The sequence below is a fragment of the Chamaea fasciata genome, unplaced genomic scaffold (assembly GCF_029207755.1).
Source record: "Chamaea fasciata isolate MVZ Bird 193981 ecotype frontalis unplaced genomic scaffold, bChaFas1.0.hap1 SCAF_21, whole genome shotgun sequence".
NCBI classification, from domain to species: Eukaryota; Metazoa; Chordata; class Aves; order Passeriformes; family Sylviidae; genus Chamaea; species Chamaea fasciata.
The window spans coordinates 7050195-7073227 of record NW_027094106.1 but is presented as its reverse complement, the minus strand read 5'-3'; the positions used below and the strand labels follow the sequence as shown (position 1 = coordinate 7073227).

The 23033-nt window shown below is 45.7% G+C and overlaps 1 protein-coding gene across 3 annotated transcripts in view; it reads right to left on the bottom strand.

Annotated features, from left to right (window-relative positions):
• Positions 1 to 165: 165 nt before the first annotated feature.
• Positions 166 to 23033, bottom strand: part of TAOK1 (TAO kinase 1) — a 68930-nt gene continuing 46062 nt past the window's right edge. For all 3 annotated transcript variants that reach the window (XM_066201868.1, XM_066201867.1, XM_066201869.1), the window contains exons 12-20: positions 22446 to 22649; positions 21130 to 21264; positions 20310 to 20546; positions 19432 to 19560; positions 17671 to 17874; positions 16945 to 17184; positions 13209 to 13421; positions 11940 to 12122; positions 166 to 8429 (exon numbers count right to left, since the gene is read on the bottom strand). In XM_066201868.1, the coding sequence (XP_066057965.1) occupies positions 7968 to 8429; positions 11940 to 12122; positions 13209 to 13421; positions 16945 to 17184; positions 17671 to 17874; positions 19432 to 19560; positions 20310 to 20546; positions 21130 to 21264; positions 22446 to 22649 (2007 nt within the window). In that variant the 3' untranslated portion in view covers positions 166 to 7967. The remainder of the gene's footprint in view (positions 8430 to 11939; positions 12123 to 13208; positions 13422 to 16944; positions 17185 to 17670; positions 17875 to 19431; positions 19561 to 20309; positions 20547 to 21129; positions 21265 to 22445; positions 22650 to 23033) is intronic.

The following is a 23033-nucleotide window of genomic DNA, read 5'->3' as shown; positions in this document are numbered from 1 at the left end:
CGTGCCCGGCAACCCCTCCACGGGGTCGGGCAGCAGCTGCCCTGTGGTCACCTCCTCACCAGGAATGGTTTGCTTTTGTTTTGCAGCCAAAGCCAGAGGTGTGTGGCTACAGGTGTGCACTTCCCCTCCTCCCGCTGGGGTCTACATCGCACTGATAAGGTTACATTTTTGTTTTTTTTATTTAAACTTTTTTTTTTTTTTTCCTTTTTAAAGCAACCAGCAAGTGAAGCATTTTTTTAGTTGACTGGCAAAAAGACCTGGCATTTGCACAAAAGCTGCAAATGGAAAAGAGCCATCCCCTCCTCCCACCCACTGCATCCCAGCCCAGAAAAATCCCAAACTGTTGGCGGAAGAAAGAAAAAAAAAAACACAACAGGGGTGGAGGAGAGGAAGGGAAGGGGGGACAGGTTGGAAAATACCAGGTTTGAGTTAACATTTCCTTGACTTCACACAATTCTTGTGCAAAAAGAAACAACCCTCCCCCCCCCAAAAAAAAACCCAAAAAACCAAAACCCAGAAACATGCTGGAAATAATGAAAACAAATGGAAAGTAATATATAAAATTAAAAATATAAATAGGATGTCTGGCTGACTGGTAGAAGAATAGGTCATTTAGGTTACAAAAAGGAATATACATTCAAGAGGCTCTGAACCCAGTGGGGTAACTGATGTTAAACTTGTGTTAATAGTTAGGCTAGAATTCTCAAGTTTGTCTTTAAAATCTTCACAACACAAGCAAGCTATTTTTAAAAAATATACACTATACACACCTCACACAGCTTCTCCTATCCGTATTACACACGTTACGCTACCCTCCCATCCACTACACCGAGGGGGGGGTCCCATGGCCGAGGGGCCCGGGGTGTCCCCCCATCCCGTCCTGACCCCCCGGCCCCGCGGTGGCAGGTGGGGCAGCGATGGCTGCGGGGCCGGGCAGGTCGCTTGGCCCCCTCCACATCTTACCACAACCTTCTCAAAGCATTTACAAGTCACCAAAGGGCTGTAGCCTTTTATGTTATACACACTTCACTTTGCAATGTTAATTATTTACATCAGGGCTGCCCCCCCATCTTTTAGCTGTTTCTAGGCAGGTAAAAAAAAATGTTCCTGTTCCAAGCAAGCAGGGGGAAGAGCTACGGGGGGTTAGGAGGGAAGAAAAGCTGAAGAAGAAAGGAAGCGGGTGGTTTGCTTGCCAAAAGCCAAACCCGTACGTGCATGTCTGCCTCTCCTTCTCTGATCCTTGAATGCTTACAAGCTCCCATTCCCTACAACCTCCAGGACAACCAGACCCGGAGAGCACGGCCTCACCGGCGCTCAAACTCCTCTGCTCGCAGCTTCCCGGGATGCTCAGCACAGCTATGGACTCACAGGCTTGCCTCTGCCACAGGACACGGAGCACAGATCCTGACCATTCCTAGGAGCCCACCCCTCACTCAGCAGCAGGTCTTGCTGGGCAAGCCAGCTGTAGTGGGGCAGGGACACCGGGACCCCCCCAAGGCACCGCACTGCACCCCCAAACTCGCCCTCGGAGCTGCCACCAGCCACAGTCGGGCTCTGCCGGAGCCGTGCAGAGGCAGCGGCTGCCGACTTCAGCTTGTCAACAACCCTGCACTGATTTCTGCACTCCGCTGAGCTCAGAGTTGCCATAGAAATGTGTGATCCTGGCACTAAAAGCAGGCAACGATCTCAAATCAAAGTCTTTTTTTGTTTTGTTGTTTTTGTTTTTGTTTTTTTTCCTCCAGTAGATTTAGATTAACTCGGGTTTAAGACAAAAGCAGTTGGACGGGGAAAAACAGATCATTTCTAGAGAGATTGAAAACCATAGTCACAAGCCGGTATTAAACTGCAGCGAAGAACCTGAACTTGGTTCCCATTGAGTTCAGCTCCAGAGCAAGCTCGAAGCCACCGCTCTGTCCCTCGCACTGCCCTCCGTGCGGCACATGACGCCCAAGGGAAGGGGATTCCACACAGCCATCAGGGAAGACCCAGCCGGAGGCTGGAGGCTGAAAGCCCATGACTGTTGGTCTCCCCAGCTCGCAATATTTACGCATAAATTCCTTACAGCATCACTGGACAAGTCTCGGGGATTAGGTGCATGCTGAACTACGACTGGCAATTACAGTAGCTTTTTGCTAGCTGGCACATACTGTATCTATAAATTTTAGTACAAAAACTTAAAAAATACAGAAACTAGGTCAATTTGTTAACTACATATTTACAGATAATTACAATTCTTTTCACTGACAATAATTAAACTAATTGTCAGTGAAAATTCAAACTGTGCATGTTCTGAGGTACCCGTACTCAAGGGTGGGGAGCGGGGCAGGGGGCCAGAGGGGCGAGATGGGGGGAAGTTTCCCCCCAGGGGTTGTTCACATCCGTGGGGGCAACGCTCGGCCCTCCTGGTTCCTGGTCTCACTGTGTGCACTCAGAGAAAGCAAGGAGAGCGGGAGCTGATATTGGGGTCTTATTTCTCCCTAGGACATGGCTTAAGGATGTTTTGAGGATGCCAGGCAGGCGCAGAGCCAATGGTCATGTACCGAACTGCCTTCTCCCGGCTAGGGAGCCTTCAGGTGCAGTGCAAGTATCGAGACCCACAGCTCAGTGGTTAAGGTGCTTGTTTGCCGGCAAATCGAATTTACTAAGTTCCTCTCTAGCTGACAAAGGGCTCTCCTTCCCCCGGACAAGGGGCAGGGATGCAGCAGGCAGCATCACAGCCCCACCTGGCTGAACCTCATTGTGCAACAGGAACCTGGGTTATCTGCCGCCACCGCTCCCTGGTGGGGTGATGTTTACTAAAACAACTAGATCTATCAGGTTTTCTTATTTTCTGGCTGTAAACAGCAAGCCCCAACCCTCCAAAGAGCCTCACATATGTATTCCTCAGAAGACTCTGGCTCAATCGATTCGTAAAAGTGCAAACTCAAACAACCATAGCAGAGGGACGGTGACCGGCATCCCTGCCTGGGTATCCACCGCTCCTCTGTCCTTGGCACGTAGCTCTGGGCTCACTGCTGGCCAGCACTGGGGTGGGAACATCCTACAGGCAGGAGCACAGCTACAGACAACACTACTCCTTGGGAAACAATAAGAATGACCCAACCAACCCTGAGTCCCTCCTAAAAAACTTGCAAGAGACCTTCCAAAAGGGACAGGGGGAATATTGCCTCTGAATTCTCTGGCAGCACAAAGAGAGCCCAGGGTCGGCATTCTGCTGAGCTGGCGGGGTGTCCTTGGGGGAAATGAGTGACCTGACACCTGTGAGAACTGCTTATCCCCGGAACTGTCAAATGCCTCCCTAAGATGGGGTCTGTAGAGGACAAAGGAGAAGGTCAGAAGGCTCTTCACAGCTTGAGGAGCTGGTGGCGTCCAGCATGGCACTCGCCCCTTTACTATGAGAAAGACCAGGGCAAGATTTACTGGAACTGCAGAGCAAGCACCCAGGAGAGGAGCGAGACTGTCCGCTGCTGGCTGGACTTGAGTGACAAAGCACACAGGCCTAAGCAGAATAAAGAATGAACCAAGAGCATCTCTGTGTGTATATATGGATGTACAGACTGTACACACACGTGTACTTGAAATCTTCCAATTTAGGTTCTCTTTTGCCCCTCCACACAACCTAAGAACCTCCAGGTATCAGACACACGCCAAGGCAGTCAGTGTTCAGAGCTAGCGGCGGCTCCACCTCAGGAATGCCAAAAGCCAGTGCCGGTGCAGCGAGCCAAGACCGTGCCGGGCTTGTGATCTTTCGTGGCGAGACGCAGCTGGGGACTCTGAGCTCAGCCTGCTGAGCACTTCACCGGCCCACTCGCCGCCTCCCCAGCAGATCCCTACATTGCCTCCACTGCTTGCCTATCGCTAAACCATCTGGTTTTCTTCTCTGCTGCCTTCTGACTTTCTGGTACCCTCAGGGAACTCCCTCTCCTTCACAGCACACCCGCAGCAGCTACCTACCCTCTCATGCCCCAGAAAAAGCAAGCTGCAATTAGCAGGGCTGCACTTCAGCGAGGGTTCAGCCCTAGCACAGCCTGTGCCACATCCGTGCTCTCGCCCTGAGAGCCCTGCTGAGGGGTTGCTTTTGCTCACAAACAGGAGCGCTAAAGAACAGCAGAACTGAAGTTCCCTGACAGAAATGCACAGCATGAGGTGTGTGTGCACCTATACCCACACACACATACATACAGAGTATATAAATATATACAAATGAGATACCATATATATATCCAGAGAGATGTGCGTATTCAACAGAGTAATGGTAGACAGTGGTACGATAGGATTTATTGCCTCTCAAGAAATGGCACGTAAGCAGGGTCGAGGGGCTGGGAGCCTGGAGGTGAGGGGTCCTGGGGGTTTAAACAAGAGCACAGCCCCAGGATGGCCCTGGCTGTACCCCCGTGCAGGTCACAGCGAGTGTGCAGTGCCCGTTCTTCCGGCGAGGGAGGACTGGGTGGGACACGGAGTGATGCCAGCCTGGCCCCAAGCCAGGCAAGTAATGGCTGCAGGGAATTTTTCTGTGGAAAGTTTGGTATCACACCACGTATTTAGTTGTTCAACCTCTTTGAAGCTCACAGGCTTGGAGGGAATGCAGGTGAAACAGAGCTGTGGCCTCCATTTCAGTGCTGCATCCAAGGAAGAAAGCACGTAACGTTCAACATGGAAGGGAGAGGCGGCTGCTGGCTCCCTGGGACCATGGAAAACAAGGGAAATGTGGTCCCTTTCACTGATTTTAAATAAAATCAAAGGAAATTTGAATCAGAAAGAGGTAAAAAGGCTGGCTACTTTTTTCCATCTCTGGGCTAAGCTACACCAGAACTCCAGGTCTTTGCAGAGGGGAGAGAAAAATAACCACAGAAAAGAGATTTCAGGGGTCAAGCTGGTGATTTGATAATACCGCAATAAAGTTTGCAAAGTAGTCCACACAAAAGAGTTCCCCAGTGTTAAATATAAACATAAGAGATGCAAGAAAACATCTTTGCTGAGGTACTGGAGTAGTTTCCACAATTTACAGATTACAGTAATTTTAAAACCAAAGTTAGGGCATGACTGCAATGAGTACAACATAGAGCAATGGCCTCACTTTTAAAATGCTTTACTTTTAAAAATAAGAGTTTGCAAACTGATTCAGAGAGTGTTTGCATCTCTCTAGTGCACAGTTGTTCATGTATCTCAGAAATAAACCCGAGATACATTAAAATTCTGAACACCAAGGGCCTCCTCAAATACCTCCAAGGCACAGCCTAACCCTGAGTTCCTCTGGCTACAGCTGTGTAATGAGGTGCTTCCTCTCGAGATCAGGCAGTTTTGGGACAGCTTTTCTTCCCCCACGTACACACAGGGACACACACATTTAGACCAGTTGATCTGAATCAGTTTTTGCAAACTATTTTAATTAAAATATTAACTTGTTGGAATAGTCCAGGTCTGCACATGATATACATGTAAAAATGGTTACTACACAATTCTTTTTGAATACAAAAAAGCCAATATGGGATAGCCATCATTTGGATTCAGCATTCAGTCATGCTTGACATTACACAAAGAGATGTGTTGAGAGAATTCTGTTGAAGTAGCTCAATTTAAGCCAGAGACTTTGACCAAATTCAAACCGTAACAGAAGCAGGAGAATGGACCCACTGAACTTGCAGGTATAGCCTGTCCCCACTGTAGCTGCTGCTGTTTGGGATAGAGGAGCTGAACTCAAAATGCTGTGTTAGCACCATGCTCTGGGCACACCCTCCACACTCACATGGTGAACCCCAATATAATTTTGGCCTTTCATTTTGGTTTTGTCTGTCCTTCCAAACCTAGGAAAACACAGGTACCCTTCCTAAATGAGTTTTGCTGCATTTCAACAACACTGCAATGCAAAAGAGTGACCCCAAAACATCCAATTCCACATACAAACATACCAGAGGAAAGGACAGGAAAATTCACAGTCACCATTTGCCCCCAGGAGCATCCAGAGGCACCTCCATGGGACCCACACCTCATCCCAGGCTTCTGTCAACTGTTAGTACTACAAAACTCCTTACTAAGGGGCTGCTCAAACATGTTTTGGTAGAGTTCCCATCTTCAATTAGAGTGATACGCTATGTCAAGATGCTAGAAATCCCAGCTGGATTCACCGGACACTGGCAGAGAGTAAAGGATTGGGAGTGGATGTTAATTTAGCTAAAGAAAGAACGCCGCCCTCTCGAGTACTGAACAGCAGCGAGACACTATTTACTATATAAATATGTCACATGGACAAACACATTCGGAAAACCTCGCTTTTGAGCCCTATAAACATATTAAAGGCAAATCCTAGAGTTAGCAGCTAGTGTTTTCTTCAAGATGATTAGTGTGCAAGGAAAAACATTTACAAAGAACCCTGGCTGGTCAGTCCCCAAGACGGAAATCTTTGCCTCAAACCAAACTTTATCTACCTGCTCTTCCCAGTCCTGGCTGACCCGGACTGTCCTGGCACTGGCACGACAGCACGGGGGCATCTCTGGTTCCCAGCACGAAGGGATGACGTGATGCCACAAAGTCATTCAGTTATGAGACTCCCTGACCTTTTATCACTGTATGGATTTCATAACCTCCTTTGCTTCCTTTCAGTAGTACAGCAGGTCCAATGAGCCCTCTGGAAGTAGTGCCTTCTCACATGGTGTGATACGCTGCCAAAATATCACAGCATCTCACGGGACTGTAAAAGTTGTGAAGTATTGCAGCAATGAAAATAATAAAAAAGGAGCCTCACATGCAGCAAGACCTACAGTGGTGATGTGGGTTAGTCATCAGCTGGGAAAGAGTCATTGGCTCAGCTCCTCCTGGTACACCATGGCAACTAAACATTTCAACAGTTGGCTACACGCTACATGTAAACAGGAAATTGCAACAAGCCAAAAAGGTAATAAATTGGTGGATGTAGTGTAATAATGAAAAACCTGATCAATGGCATTTTGTAACTATGGCATCCTTCAAAACACCTCTGGCATTTGAGACTGATTGGCTGAAAGTCTAAACATTTCTGAATGGAGCAAAAAGGACTACACTGGGCTCCAAGAATTATTCTGATGCTTAGCTAAAATGAGATGTCACAGTATTAGCTGTACAAGTGCATTACTTACGCTCCTCTGCCCAACCTCATCTGAGCTACCAGCAGCACAGTCAGGGAGTGCCAAAGCAGACAGACAATTTCAAACATTCCTAGCTTGTTCCCTTCCAGACAGGTTTACCTACAGAGTTCTCGGGAAGCTGACCAGTGCCTTCTGAGAGAACATCACTTCATACACAACACGGAGCGGGCACTTGGGTAGAAGGGCCCTGTTGAGCCCTGGTGTCTCTTGGCCTCTCTTCTCACTTTCTTCCTCACCTACAACTCTTTGAAAACGCCTCTTGGCAGAGGCAATACCCTAGAAATGTATCCAATTTAATGACAAATAAAAATGGAACAGAAGATCCAGCTGTTCCTCCCCTGGATGATGGTTTAAAGGCAGCTCGCCTGGTTTTTGCAGGGTGGCAGATCGAAATTTATGGACACGGGAGGAGGTCTCCATTCTCCCTCAGACTTCCTACATGGATGGCACGATGAGGGCAGTCTGAGGCCCTTCTGTCCTGTCAGTGTGATGACCACCAGCCAACTCTTCTGACTAATTGCATATATATCTCAGACGCCCTCCCAAGACCCCTCCAAAAAGTAAAAAAAAAAAAACCAAAACAAAACAAAAAAAAACCAACCAAAAAAAACCAACAACAGAACAAAAAAAACCAAAATCCACCCCCCAAACCCTGCAGCCAAGTACTATGACATCCCAGTTAGTAAACACAAAACGTAATGCTTTACAAAATGAATACAATATTCCATGTGCACCCAGCTTCCACACGTCAGCACCGCACTGAGGAGGCTGCTGGGCTGGTGTCTGTAGGCAGTTTCTGTTGGCAGACAGCTCCAGTGGAATTGCCACCCTCAGTTATTGTTTAAGTTATGTATAAGACATGTGTGAACCATTGGATATTTGTGAAGTAACACTTGTGCTCCTGCTCATGCCCTGCTCCGTCCGTCCCCCAGAAGCTGTCCGCCTCAGAGCCTGGGGGCTGTTGCGGACCCCTATAGCACTACTTCGAGGTACCCCCTGCATGGGCCCCGAGGGGTGACCCCATGGCTGGGGTCCACCTTGCATTGGATGGCCCCAAGCTTGTGGTGGGCCACCCATGGGATGACCCCAGTGAGGTCCTGCACCCCCAGTAGGATTGTGGGACCAGCCAGAAGCTCCCGGGTAGCTGTGGCTGAACGCCTCGGGGGAGAGATTAGAAAGAACCATATTACTAAAACCTAGCCTCATGCTTTCTGAGTCAAAGGCTTCGATCTCGCGAGCTTGACGCTCCAGCAGGCTTCGTATCCGCTCGGTGCGCTCGTTCTGCAACGCCAGCATCTCCTCCTCAATCTAGGAAGGAAAAAAAGAGACAGTCTGTAGCAGGAGGACAGGCACAGCCTCTGGAGGACCTGTAACAGCTACTGAGGGACTTTCTCCCCACATTTGTGCAGGAAACTGGCTCTAGATCAGATGTCCGTGGACATGCAGTTTGTTCTGAATACAAACGGATGAATTTTTTAAGGGTTAAGTCCCACAGACCCGCACAGGCCAAAGCATGGTGAACACCAGTTTGGAGGGTGTTGGTCCCTGTTCCCTAGTGAATACACAAATTTGAGAATTTGAAGGATGCGAATCTAAAGTTTGCACTGATACCAACAGCTTGACGTAGATTAATTTTCTGAGATACAGCAAAGTCTACAGCTTCCATAGAACTTACTGGGAAAGCACCTTCAGGTACAGCCTGCCAACACAGTTTAGGGTGACCTTCACTGTTTGTAGCTGAATCTGATGATGATTATGATGATGACTGCTGTTTTCTCCAGGATTCAATGCACGAGCTCACATTCAGCTTCCTCTCTAATGTTCACTGGCCAGATTTTCTTTGCTCATGTATTTATCACTTCCTATCTACTCCTTTCCTAATTTGGTTTTCTCATATTCCACTGCCCTGATACTTTTTCCAGGGTGTGTGGCTGAAGGACATAGGCAGTGCTCTTTGAGTTGTGTGGCAGATTATTAGCTAGATGATATGCAAGCTGGCAACTCCAATTTTTCCCCCATAACACTGTTCCAAATTGGTTTCCAAGACTGCTTTGGTAGGGGCACTGGGATCAACACTTTAAGTACTGAAAACACAGGATGACGGCCTCCTGACAGACACCCATCAGACAGGGCTGAAAGCCTGCCTTATTGAAATCTTTGCAGTCAGGTGGAGAACCAAAACCCATTATCTTTTTGCCAGCACTGAAAAACCTTCTTTTGGCCTCAGTGAAAAAGACCAAATGGGGAAAAAGCAGCAGCCAAGACTTTCAGCACAGCCCACTGGCATCTCCCTGCTGTCAGCAGCAACATGGCCAAGAGGTGTTATCTGGGTCTGTGCTGAAGGCACCGGGCAGAGCCTTGTAATTGCAAGCACTCTCCTGCCTGAGTCAGGGAATATGCAAAGTAATTTCATCTGGAATTTAGGAAACAATCTGCTCCAGCATGAGTCATCTCCTGAGCCATTTGGGGCTTTCAGAAACTCCTTCTCCACTTGCCTGTTACTCTAGGTGAGTGACAGACTCTGCACTGAGCAGCCCTGCTCGCTATTCCTGCTGAAAGCTATTCCTACTGAAAGCCACAAAGGCAGCAGAGGAAGAAGGTGCCTTCTCTAACATTAGCTCTTTAAAAGGCTCTGCTTGTTTTTTTCCTGTCCTGCTTTCTAAGTAGAATCCTCCTTTTTCAATGTCTTCAGCATGTCACCCTTTTCAGTCTCAGTGACAGTGCAACACACAGGACTTGGTGCAACTGAACTTCACTGAAAGGCCTGACACTTTGTTAAAGTGACATCACCCAAACCACTCTGAAAATGAAGTGTCTGAGGCATGTGGGAAGGAAATGACTAAATCTGAACTCTTTTAAAGACACTCTTGGGACATGCTCATTGCTGGTGCAATACAAACAACATTTCACATCAATGGGGCTTGGCTACTCCCTCCTTACTCCAGGGCTGGACATGACACGCATGCTCTGGTAAGTTATGGTGATGGGCACCACCAAAAATAAAGAGCAGCCTGCTGAAAAGGAAGCAGATTTCTATGCATACACTAACTTCTGGAATCTTGTTTATTATTGAACACCAGGGACTGACTTTGCCACAGGCTACACATTTATTTGTGCATATAAATGCAGACATTCATCTTGAGCACATACCTGCCCTTTCTCTGGCTGCCAGCTTCAGTTAGCACATGGCAGCAAACACCAGGTGACATCTCTGAGGGACCCACACCAGAACACTCGCAACTCTTAGTTCTTACAAAAACAGAACATCACCTCTCCTCCCAAAAAATACCCCTGCAAAAGAACGACGTGTCTGCCTCTGAACCCACATGTTCGCCCTTGAGTCACTGCCAAGTGCCTGGAACCCCACCAAGGTCTCATTGCTGGTGCATGACTTGTGATTTTCATGTGCCAAGACTGCACATACTGCTACAGGAACCTATGAAAGCTGAAGCACCATCAATTTTTTTGCTATTCTAAGGCAATATATGTTTGTGCTATAGACACAAACATATAGAAAATTATGCTAGGTGATATTTTTATCCGTTTTTCCTCTCTGTGAAGTAGTATTGCTAAGCTTCCCATCCCCATGCCAAATCCTCCACAGGGGTTTTCCATGCACAGAGACTTCAATCCTGGTACATAGTGAAAGATTTCTACAACATTATTGGTTGATACGGGTTTGTTTGAGTCACTAACCTCATTGCAGCTTCTAATACTATCTGCAACATATGCTGCTCCCACAGAGCAGGGAGCACTGGCTCACTGTGGCACTTCCTCCCTGAGCAGCTCGTGCCACCAGAGGGCAATGCACCTCCAGATAAATCCGTACTCGTGCCAGGCTGTGACGGGAGCTGGGACCAAAATAACCAGCAGTGGTGTCTAAAGGCAGCTATTGCACACGAGTGACACACAGGAACTCTGCTTTCACAAATTCATCTGTTTTCTGAGAGCAATTGCCTCCTTGCAGAAGACCAAAGCCCAACAGGGCGGTGCTGCCTCCTTGGGGGTGCTCCCTCATCTGGCCGTGAGATGGAGCAGTGCTCTGTGGACTATTCCAGTCTCCATCCATTACCCCCTGGAAGAATTTCAGTGTAAAGAACCTCGAAGCCACAGAGTAATCACCCTAATTTTTATTACACATCGATGAACAAAACTGGGAACTGTTGTGTGAATGGCAATGGCTGACACCTATAGGGCAAGTCCAAAGGGAAAACAACTGCAGAAGGAAGGCTGATGGATTTCCTTTCGCCAGTTTTTTGGTGCATTTCCCTTCCCTTGGTCTGTGTAGGCCACTCCAAATTCTACACACGTTTGGCACTGCACAGAAAAGCAAACTTCAACAAGGAGCACCTGAATACATGTAGCCAACTACAAGCTGAGATACTGGGAGCAGCAGATGCGCATACCTGTGGTTTTGGCTACCTGAGTTTGCTTGTTAAGACACATAATTTCATAGGAAAACTGGAAAACTGTAGCCCCCAGCTTCAGGTTGTTACTATCTGCTCTCTGATGGGCTGGAGAAGCCAATCTCCAGCTCAGAGACAGAGAGAACAGTTCTCTTTCCCTTCTGCCCAGAGAGGCACAGCCCCCTCTGGCATACTTCAGGCAGCTCTATCCCAGCCAGAAGCTGCTCACACAGGAGGGCTGAGCTGGCAGAAAGTTTAGTCTATGTGTCACTGAGCTTTCAACCCCAGAGAGACAAACACCCAAATGATCTGTGTTACTACATACAGCAAAGAGCAGTTTCTCTTTCACTGATAAGTGGAATTTAGGATCTGAAATATGGAGTGTGCTTAGGAAGCTCAATGCCCACTTTACCTTCTGCTCCAGGAGGGCCCGGCGGAGGGACACCCTCTGCTCAAGATCACGCAGCTCCCGATCATGCTGGGCTTCTGCCTGCATCTTGATTTTACTCTGATATGCGTTCAGCAGCTCCAATTCTTGCTGCAGCTGCATCTTCAAAACCTGGCACTCTGCTTCCTGCGCCTCATCCAAACGCAGCTGGGAAAGACAGACAATAGAGACGTTTCACCATGGGGTAACCACTGCTGACACTCCAGGGGAGGACCGCGGGGAGGGGGAGAATGGGTAGGGACATTGTTTTCTTAGCAATACAATTGGTCTCTATTGTACTTCGCTTCGCTGAACAGAGGACCTACAGTGACAAAGACTGGTGACAGTGAGCCCACAGCACTGATGCAAGTGATGCTGATGAGCAGTGGCGCCTCAGGAACCACGATCCACACTGCAGAGACCAGACTGCTGGAGGTGCAAACATCCTCAGCTCTCCTTTCACTAGAGGCAAAGAGAAGCTCTCTTGCTCTGTTCAACTGGATTAACCAATTACCTCTACCCAGGAGACTTAAGTCCATAGCCCTGCCAATGCAGGACTTTGGGCACAAGGATATAATGAAATAAACCGAAAAGCAATATGATACTGAACTTTTAACCTTCCCATCATAAATGAAGCCAGCTACCCTGCCTCACAGCGTTAAATTTGTGTACAAAGTGATGTGAGCAGGACGCAATATGCAAGAATTGCAAAGAAAAGTGCACATTTAATGTAGCAAGGATTCGAAGCATTGCTCATGTGGTCACTCCTTAAAGAAGGAATCTCTTAAAGAGGGAAATCACAGAACTTTCACAACACTTTGACCTCAGATTTACAGTCAAAACTGTGGACTCCTCCATGACACAATGAGCATCTTCTACCAGTGGCACATGCTTGGGTTGGTGTCATCAACAAATCAAAATCTAAATGAGTTAAGACAGCCAGTTGCAAACTATGCAATGATGCTCTAATAGGGATGTTTATGCTGCCACATTTCATGCAAAAGCAGTCCTCTGGCCACACAGATGCATCACTTTGCATCTCCACAACAGCAGCTTCAGCTTCAGCCTGCCTGGAGGGGGTGATAGGTCTTTCCTCTGCATTTGAACTCTGCTTTCTAAACACAGAGGAAGGACTGTGCAGGGAATGGCGTGTGCAGCAAGGAAGCAGAAAGCCTGCTGTCAGGATACAGAGCGGTTAAAATGCAAACATCCCTCTTTGGCTGAGGAACCCTGGGTCCCTCGGAGGCGACTCACAGCTTGTGTAGAGAGCATTTCATTAATGCTGTGATCATACTGCTCAGCCAGGATAGCCAGCTTCCGGGTCTGCTCCTCCTTGAGCCGTTTGAGGACAGCTTTATGTTCACTCTTTGGCGTGGTCTCCAGCAGATGGTTTCTCAGTGCTTTGTACTGTCTGGTTTGGATCTTGCATGTATCCTGAAACTGCTTCTTTATCTGTAGTTCTTTTGACTGGAAAGATGGAGGGGACACAAAGAAAAAACCAGCATGTTTCAAATGAGCGAAATATCCATTCAAATGGATATTTAGGATTACATTAAGGATATGAGTTCAAGAATCCACAAATGTATATTAACATCTACAGTGCAAGGAGGGAAGCAAAATACACAAGAGGCAATGACTATTGCTGCAGCTGCTTTGACACTGCTACTGTGCGAAACAATTACAATACAGACACTTTCATAACAAAGCTCCAGCCTAAATACAGCTGTCTTTGCACAAAGAGCCTCACATTTGTCACTGGACTGGATCCAGTCCTGGGTGTTGCTTTTCAAGAAAAGTTCTTGAGGGACAGGACTAATACTTATTAGCACCAAAAGCCATACTTACACGACTGTGTTTGTATGGCACATATATATGAACAGCACTTAATGTTATGAAAAGAAGCAGATCTGGTGCATGGGAAAGGACAGGAAAGAAGAACAACACTTTTTCCATTGAGGGTTTGGTGAATATAAGACGTATTCTAACCCTTGATATTATGAACCTAGTTTTCACAGAGAAACCCAAAAAAAACAAGATGCTTTAAAATGTACACCACAAAACAGTAGTATTGTGCTGGTCTAGCAAACAAAACAATTCCCCAGTATCACTGGAGGCTTACTGGAGATGGAGTTTTTCTCCCCTTGCACTTGCTAGCATCTGTGTATTGTTTAAGAGACATAGCTGTGATTGCACACAGGGCTGCGAGACACCAATCCTAGACAAAGTACTGGCATTTGGTTTTGCTGTATGACCTTGAAGAAATTATTCTTTTTTCTTTTACCTGCCTCCAGAGAAGCTTGTGAGGGTTAACATCTAAGTGTTTCAAGATCCTGAAATGGAAGGTGTTCTGGAGTTCCCTGTATCTTTCTATGGGATGGCTGGCAGGGATACTTCTAACAAAGCAAAACCCAGAAGTGATGAGTTACAACGGTTACTGACAGATGGTCAAGTTCATCATGGTAAGAATAAATAAATAAATAAACACAAACCACTAAAATCAGACATGAGGGCCTTCCCATTGTTAGGCACCATGCCAAATACTGAAGCACTAGAGGCACAGAGCACAGGAGCAGATTCCTGTTGGAGTAAGTTGGAAGAGCTCTGGGATCAAAACCAGTGAGGAAAAACTCTGTGCTGGCCACATCAGCCCCTCCACTGCCTGCTCCTGGCACTAACTCAGGGCTCAGCAGGGCAGGTGATAAGTACAGCACTTGCAGCTACCTCAAAAGGTACAGTGGGATCAAACAACACACCCAGCCCAAGCACACTGTGCTGCACAAAACAACAATAACACTTTGCTAACCTAATGCAGAGAGCAGGACAAAGATGGGTTTCATTCATATCAAAACATGTATCATGAAGAGGAATGTATCACTTTCAACTCTTCTAAATTTCACAGAAAGTTATTTCCTTCCAGGAAACCTTTAAGGTTGTTTCTCACTGCCCTTAAGGGAAGTGTCAGCAGGTTACACATTCCCATCAGGGACCTGGTCACAGCAAAACACTATCATCCTATTTTGTCCTCATTTTCTGTGAAGTCTTGCTTGGGCACCAGACTGTTTACAGGCTCCCAATCCAAAGGCTTTAACAACAGGAAACAGAAGGGAGGAGTAAAATTTCCAGTCAGACTTCTGACAAGATCATTTTGACCTAGTATTGTGAAATACCAGCAAGAGGGTATTTGCATCACAATTAACACACTCGAAATAATAACAGCCGTTTTCACTGAAGGGTGAATTCTAGTTATGGGTCCTTCTGGTGCTGTCATAGAACAGACACTGACCGTTAAAAACCTGCTTCCAGGACAAAGGGCCTCACTAAATAACAAAGGGAAAGCCTGAAATGTACCCTTGAGGGAAAACGGTGCTGGGGAGAGAAACTGAACAAATGGTCAAATTATCTATTCAATTAAGAATACTTGCCTGCATTAGTCAGAAGCAGGAGAAGGAGTTAATGCTAGAGAACAGCCTCGATAAAGAGGGGATTGTGCGACAAAACCAACGGTTGTCCACGGGCTGCGCTGTTAGCACTGCGTGTACGCAAAGGTGCAGGATTGACAGCTCAAGCCTGAAATCCTTCACTAATCACAGAACAGCCATGCAAAGCAAAGTGCAAGCTTTCCATGCTCCCTGCAAAACGCTCCAGCCCTGTCCTCCCTGGAAAAGGGAAGGGGTTGGAGAGTCTGCAGAGGTGAGAGGGCAGACAAGCCCCTGCAGCACAGAAGTACCACAGATCCTGCTGTCCTGACAGCAGCCAGGGAAGAACGGACATGCTGCCCACTCGTGTTTGCACCACATCACCTTGGGGAGGCAGAACTCATTCATGCTAATCTCAGAAGGATCAACCTAATACAGCTGCTTCAGTTTTATTCAGCTCAGAGTGCAGCACAGCTTCCCTGTGAAGTCATCTGCTATTTATACACTATATCCTTGGAGATTCTCAACAGTGATCAGATGGTCCCTTGTTCTCTCTCACAAGCCAGGTTTTCATTATTTAGTATTATTCTAATATTGATAAATCAGGTATATTTTTTTCTTTTCTGAAGTTCTTTTTTCAAGTTGGTTATTTTCTCTGTAAAAAGATAACTTGCAGGTGGTGAAAACTAAGTCAGATGGAAAATATTGTGAAGAGGAAAGATGTAGAACAACAAAGAAACTCCATGTTCAGTATGCCATACACTCATTTTGTTACTGGCACAGCTGAGCACTGGGTGGAAAGAAGAAGTCTGCCTCCTCAAAGGAAATGTACCAGGCAGCTTTGTGAAAGGCCTTATACTCCCTTCTCAGACACTTCAGAATAAACCACTGGACTTCTTCGGTTGAAGTGAAGGCTTAAATGAGAACACTCAATCACTGAGGCCCCATAATTCTGGTCAGCCACCACAGCTACAAGGGCAGCATGAGAAACCCAGGAAACACACAGCAAAGGTCAGTGCCAGGAGCTTCCTGAGGACACTGCACTTGGCTGGTGTCTCTCTCCTCCCGCCTCCCCACTTGCCACCATGTCAGCTTTAATATAAAAGCACTAACCAGGTGAGTTAGCCAAGACTGAGAGTGCAGTTCATTCTGATGCACAGAGCAACACAAAGCTTTTGGGTTTTGTTTTTAAATTACACTGCTTCATTACAGAAATACTGGTTTTATTTTTGTATATGGGGGAGAGAAGGATCAGAAAATGGTGTAGGAGGGGGAAAAAAAGTGTACTGTGAACATTAAATGTATTTTAAACTACTCAAGAAAGGAAGGGACATTGCTGAGAAGAGCTCTTCCAAGAAAAGGCAGGACTAGTGGTACTGTGGCCTGTCCTGTAACCCTGATCACCACAATTATGGAACTCTAAGTTAACAAGCTTCAAATCACGTTGGCCCTGCCTGCACTGCGAACAGGCTGTAATGGACCACTTTTCCATGGACCACTCTTCCACTACCACCAGCTTGCAATGGAGTTCCAACATCCCTTGGTACCTTTGGAGCTCCTACACCACTTAGTACCTTCAGGCTCTTGGGCTGCTGCCGGACCTCCATGACGTGCTTGCGCCGCAGCTCCCGCTCCCGGCGCTTGTTGTATTCCAGCTGGTTGGTGAGCTCGGTCTGGTGCTGGAGCCGGATCAGCTCGCAGCGCATCTTCTGGATGGTGCTGAGATGGCGGAACTCCAGCTCCTGCATGGACTCGTGCTGACGCAGCAGCATAGCATGCTCCAGGTCTTTCTGTGTCTGCCTTTTGTTTAGCTCCTAGCAGGAGGACAGAGGGAATTATTAGGCTCTTTGTACTTACTTGGATTTCCGTTGACAAAGTGACATTTCACTTTGTTCACAAGGGCATTTCTCTCTTTCCAAGGCATCTGAGGACAGACCACAGAGTTTCTCGGTCTTATCAGCAGCAGACAGCAACGCCACCGGTAATTTTTCCTTCCTCATTTCACTTTTCTTCTTCCTGTTCTAGATGCTCAACAGGATTCACAGTAAGCATTTTCTGTTAACTGTTGTGTCTGATGACTTTTTGGACCTAACAATTCCCCTGCAACAGGGCATTAACCTGTACGTTGGATGCCACGGGGATTATCAGATGGCGCGGCAAAGCATCCAACCACTGTTCTAGCAGAACACTCTGGATGCAGTAACAAACACTTCTGTTTGATTTGAGTTGGACTGCAGGTGCTCCTGTGAGATGCACTTCACACAGGTGCATGCAGGTCTCATCTCTGCCTGTTCCCTTACCTCCCGAACCAGGTCCTGCTCCAGGTTATGGCGGCCTAGGAGCATCCGTCTCTTGAAGCGACGACACTCCAGCTCCAAGTACTGCCTCTGACGCCTCAGTAGGTTAGCCTCTTCTTCTGCCTGGAAATGCTGGATGTTCTCCTTCTGCTTGGAGAGCCACTCCTGCTTCTCCTTCTTTGGAGTGCTCTGGTTTTCATTCAGCTCCTGATAATCGCAAGGTAATTAATTGTGGAATAGTTACATTAAGTTCCTTGGCCATGAACTGGACAGACCAGACTAAGAAACTACTGAACTATGTTCTACCCTCTCTTCCCAAGGTTGGTGTCATCTCAGCCTCTTCAAAATGCATCACATCACATAAGGAACACTAAGGAAATACCAGGAGACAAATTGCAGTGGAGCAGATTCAACTACAGCCCTTTTTTTTTTTTCCTTTTTTTGCACTGGCCAAAATACTGGTTTATGTCCACATTTTCCAGACCTACATATTAGCTGAAAATATCAAAATGAGGGGTTGCCACTGAAAACACTTGAAGGTACTGCCATACTGCCTAGTAAACATTTTTAAAGGCTCCCAAAGGACTGGCAGAAGGAAAGCACTGACATCCTGTGGTTCAAGCAGAACTCCAGCCACATGAAGCACATCAGAAATTTTTTTGTGACTTGCTTGATCAGAGCACATACCCATTTTACAGTAACTCATCAAGACAGAGCTGCTCACTGAGATGCCATAACTCACAAAAAACAATGAAAAGAAGCTCACAGGTAAAACTTAAGAGTTTCCACATTTGTAAAACATAGCTAAAAGTTCCTTTGGCAAAAGACTCTGCTTGCTTGAATTGCATACTAGAGATGCCCATACAGTAATTAAGACTTGTTGTGATACATTTCAACTAAAGTATGAGACAGAACTCCTCTGTATTTCATCAGTGTTTCTTGGTGCTCTGTGATCTACTGCCCACTTAGAAAAAGATTCTATGTTATTATAAAGAGCCCACGCTACTGTAGTTTTTTGTTAGATCTTTCTTGGCTCTGCTGCTCTTTAGCCTTTTTTTTTCTCCTGGGAAATGCCTATGTTTGGGAATATTTCCCTCTGGAGCAAGTTCCAAAGTTGTGTCACACAAGTTGATGGCTGAGCATTAAATGGTTCTTTCAAAAAAATTATTTATAGTGCATATGTTTTCAGTCACTCCAAAAAAAGAATCAGGAAGTTTGATTCTACAGTTTCTTTGCATTTCACAGAGATAGTAATTTTCACTAAAATGCAATGATTATTAATTAATTACACAGCTTTCTCCATTAAAATTAATAGTGCTTTACAGGTATTTTCCTTACAAAAAATGCAGATCATCTTTACTCCTTTGTTCTCTTGCTCCTGTACAGGAATATCATTAAGTGATAAGAAACTTCACTAACTGCTGCAGGGAATGACCACTACCTGCAACAACAACTTACGAGAAAAATCTTCATGATCTTTCATAAACTACCTTTTTTCATTCCTTAGGATTGCTGAATTTGCATGTTTCTGGCCAAAAAGCAGTATTAAACAATGGAGAGGGTCGGTACTTTCACAAGATAAACATACAGGTACCCATAACTGACTAAATAAATTCTCCTACTCAAAGGTCAAAGACATGAAACAAATATAGTACACACAGAACTCACTGCAATCCTGTGGAAGATCTGTGGTGCACAGTGTCACTTTTATTTTTGCATGTTCACCACTCTCACACCATATCACACATTTCTCATTGGAGTTACCTCTTTCAGCTGCTCTTTACGGAGTTTATATTCTCTCTTCTGGGACTCCAGGAAACTGTTCAATTCTTTTTTCTGTTGGGCCTGAATATGCTGTTGAAACTTCTTTTCTTCATTGGCCATCACTTTAGCCTACAGCAAATCAGCAGCAAGTCAGTCTGAGTCCCAAAGGATTACAGCTCGTGTCTGGTTTCATCCTCAAGACCCAGAACTCATGGCAGTCACCACAATATTCACCATGCCTCTCAAGTCAGAGGAGCTTGTCCTCACTCCCTCCTCATTCCCCATCCCATCAAGGCATCCAGCAGAGTCCTCCTCCAGTACCACATTCTCTCAGGCCTATTGTCCAGCTGTTCTTGCCTAACAAAGTCCAAACCTTATGATAAACTATATCCTCAGCCTTCCACTGAGAGATCAGAGATGAACAAAAATCAATAATAATTGCTGTAGGCAGCACCACTTCATTATCAATTATTTAAAAGCAGAGCCCCCCCATATCCATACACAACTAGACAGTGAACATTTAAGCGTAGCTGGCAGATTTCTCCGCAGGCTAATCTGCCTCCACAACACTCAATGGCAGGCAATTATTGACAGCACAGACGTGGCAAGAGAGGAAAACCCTCACAGTGTTTTTTCTGAGGTCAGGATTCTAACATTCAGTGTAACCCACTGCCGTGAAGGACATACCTTTCCTCTAGTTACATAACCCTTAGTGTAAGGAGGTAATGTATTAACCTTTTTCTAATTAGCAATTTGCTTGGCTCCTAAAAACAAGACATCTCAGAGTCCACACTGTCATCTCTGCATCAGTGAGGGGAAGTGGACAACTCAATATAATTAACAAACATGGGTTGGTCTGATAAACCATAACCTCCTACCTCTTTTTCCATGGCTGCTTGGTGCTTTTTAATTAGCTTTTCCATTTCTGCAGCAAAATTGTTACGCTGTGTTTCAAGATCTTTGTCCAACCTGAGGCGGTGCTCGTCCATCTCTGCCTTCAGTTTATTCTCTAATGCCATCAGTTGCTTCTGGTGCTGCCTTCTCATACGTTTATAGCCAGACATCTGCTCTCGGAGCTCAGAGTCTTGCTCATGTTCCTGCATTTGCCTTGTCACCTAGGAAGATAACCACATCGGGCCAGAGGAAGTTAATGCTGCTTAATCTGCTTTTCAGCAGTCTTCAAACCACAAAAGAAAACGATTCAGTTAAGAAATATGATTTCGTTGTAAAGAAAAGCACATATCCTAATGGCAGCAGAGCAGATTAAAAACTCAATTCTGCTGTACGAGATAAGCTCACATGGGCTCCAGCAGAAAAACAGTACAATTGTTATAAAGCTGGTACTAAATAATGGCCTTTTAGCCTAATACAATGAGGGTGGATACATATACACACACACTCACACAAATATTCATAATATGCATATGAAATTAAAAACCAGCTTGTTATTATAAATGGCTTCCTATATTCTACAGGGCACATTGGATTTGAGACTATTTAATATACACAAATTACATTTGCCCAGGTGTCTCACTGAAGCTTTTATTAACTGACGCTAAATTATTTTGGTGACAGTATCTCAGTCAAGGAAGATAGCTCATATTCTGGTGATGTTCTGAAAGCTCTGAGAAGTTGCACAAAGCTGTGTTCAAAGCATCCCCTCCTGCAGAGCTCTCCCCAGACCAGCCCTCCACGTACCAGCGATGCTGTGCGTATGGTAGCAAAGTGCTCCCGGTTGCGATAATGAGACTTGTGGCGAGATACTTGGGGAGGAGACTGGGGTTCTGATGCCCTTGTCCGAGGATCCGACTCCTCTCTGTAGTTCTCTTCCTCCTTGTCAGCAAATAATGTCAGAGAATAAGGAGAAACTGTGTTACTAAAGATTTTTAATTTCGGTCTTTTTATTTAAAAGGAAGAAAAAAGCGTTTCACATTCATCAGCCCTGAAAGATCCTCCTGCCAATGAAGGTATATACTGCAAAAGGAGTTCTGATCTAAGACCTTTGCTTTCAGAATTTTCGTTGTGATTTTTTATTACTAAGAGGAAGATGACTAATTAAAGCTGAAAATGAGAAAAAAAATTGGAAAACTGAAAGCTGAGTTAAACAGTTTACTTCAACAAAACATAAAAGCTATGAAATAGATTTTATCAAGCCTGAAAGACAAAAACAACATCTTTGTAGCTCTGAAAGACAGAGGAAGATTTTCATTACACCCACTGCAGAAATACCTCAAAGCAAATTTTAAAATTTGTCATGGTGTATTCCACATTCTTATTTTGAGTTTGTCATTCATCACAGAGCGATTACTAGTTAGATATGATACACTAATTAACTCCCTGAGGAAATACCTGTGTCTTTGTAGCATATCTGGGCAAAGAACAAGACATTCTAGCCACGCCTATCATTAGCCATGAAAACGGTAGTGCTTTGAGCAAACCAGTGCCAACCCCTCCATGCCAAGAGCAGCCCAGCTCAGAGGGCACTCCCCAGCCCACCCTTCATCTGGCAGAGGGAAAGCAGGGAAGTGATTTCTGCTGCATTTGTTTTTCCTATACTTTATTCATTAACAAAATATTCAAACCAAGTGCTGGGAAGCTAGGTGCTGCAGAACTGATTTCAGCTTCTACTGTAGGTCCTGACTTAAAGAATTCTCTAATGAGGAGGTAAAAAGGGGAACTCACACACCCTGTTGTCCTACAAGGCAGTGCTATACATGTTAAGGGTATCCACCAAACAAACCTATTTATAACCTCCCATTCCAACACCTCCTGATAAAGTAAACTGCTTTTGAAACAATTCCATTGGTAAAGTAATTTTTAGTGAATTAACAAAAAAAAAAAAGATCCTCACAGCCACTTTCCCAAGTCTCCAGTGCACATTCATATATATATTTGGGGCACAATAATATAAACTGCAGATAATGACTTGGGAAGGGGAACAGCTGACTTTGTGCCAACCAAATTCTCTCCCACTTTACACCTTCGAAATTCTCCACTAAGAATCCAGCGCTTACCGGCTTTAAATGAATGACAGAGCTATTTGACATCACGGTGTGGTCCCCCTCCATCATATCCAGCTCGCTCTTATCATCCGAGGCATCTGGAAGACTGTTAACACTACTGCTTTGGCTACTGGCACTGATAGACATACTAGGAATGGACTGATTACTTCCGACACTGTTCACTGTTCCCGTCCTGCCCACACCATGATCTTGTTCCTAGGAGAAAGGAATTAAGAAAGAAAATTCAAACCCATCCCAGTGGTACTTGTGGACACTACCAAATGGAACGTTCATTCCATTTCTCTCTAAAGGCATCCACCTGCCACGTCATGGCACTTTCCAGCCTCCAGGCATCACCATGAAACGTTTTTCCTGTGGGATGCTCTGGAGAGAAAGAGTCAGCCTTGTCAAGATTAACTGGCTGATGTCAGATTCTTTTCAACAGCGAGCCTGTTAACAAGCTGAACTCTATCATGTATCAGCCACAGCGTGTCACCAGAAACTGCTGTGACACCAGCATCACCTGAGTGCTCAGCTGGAACCCTGCACCTTGCAGGTTCCTTTCTGTACATGAGAACTGGAATTCAGAGTCTCCGTCTC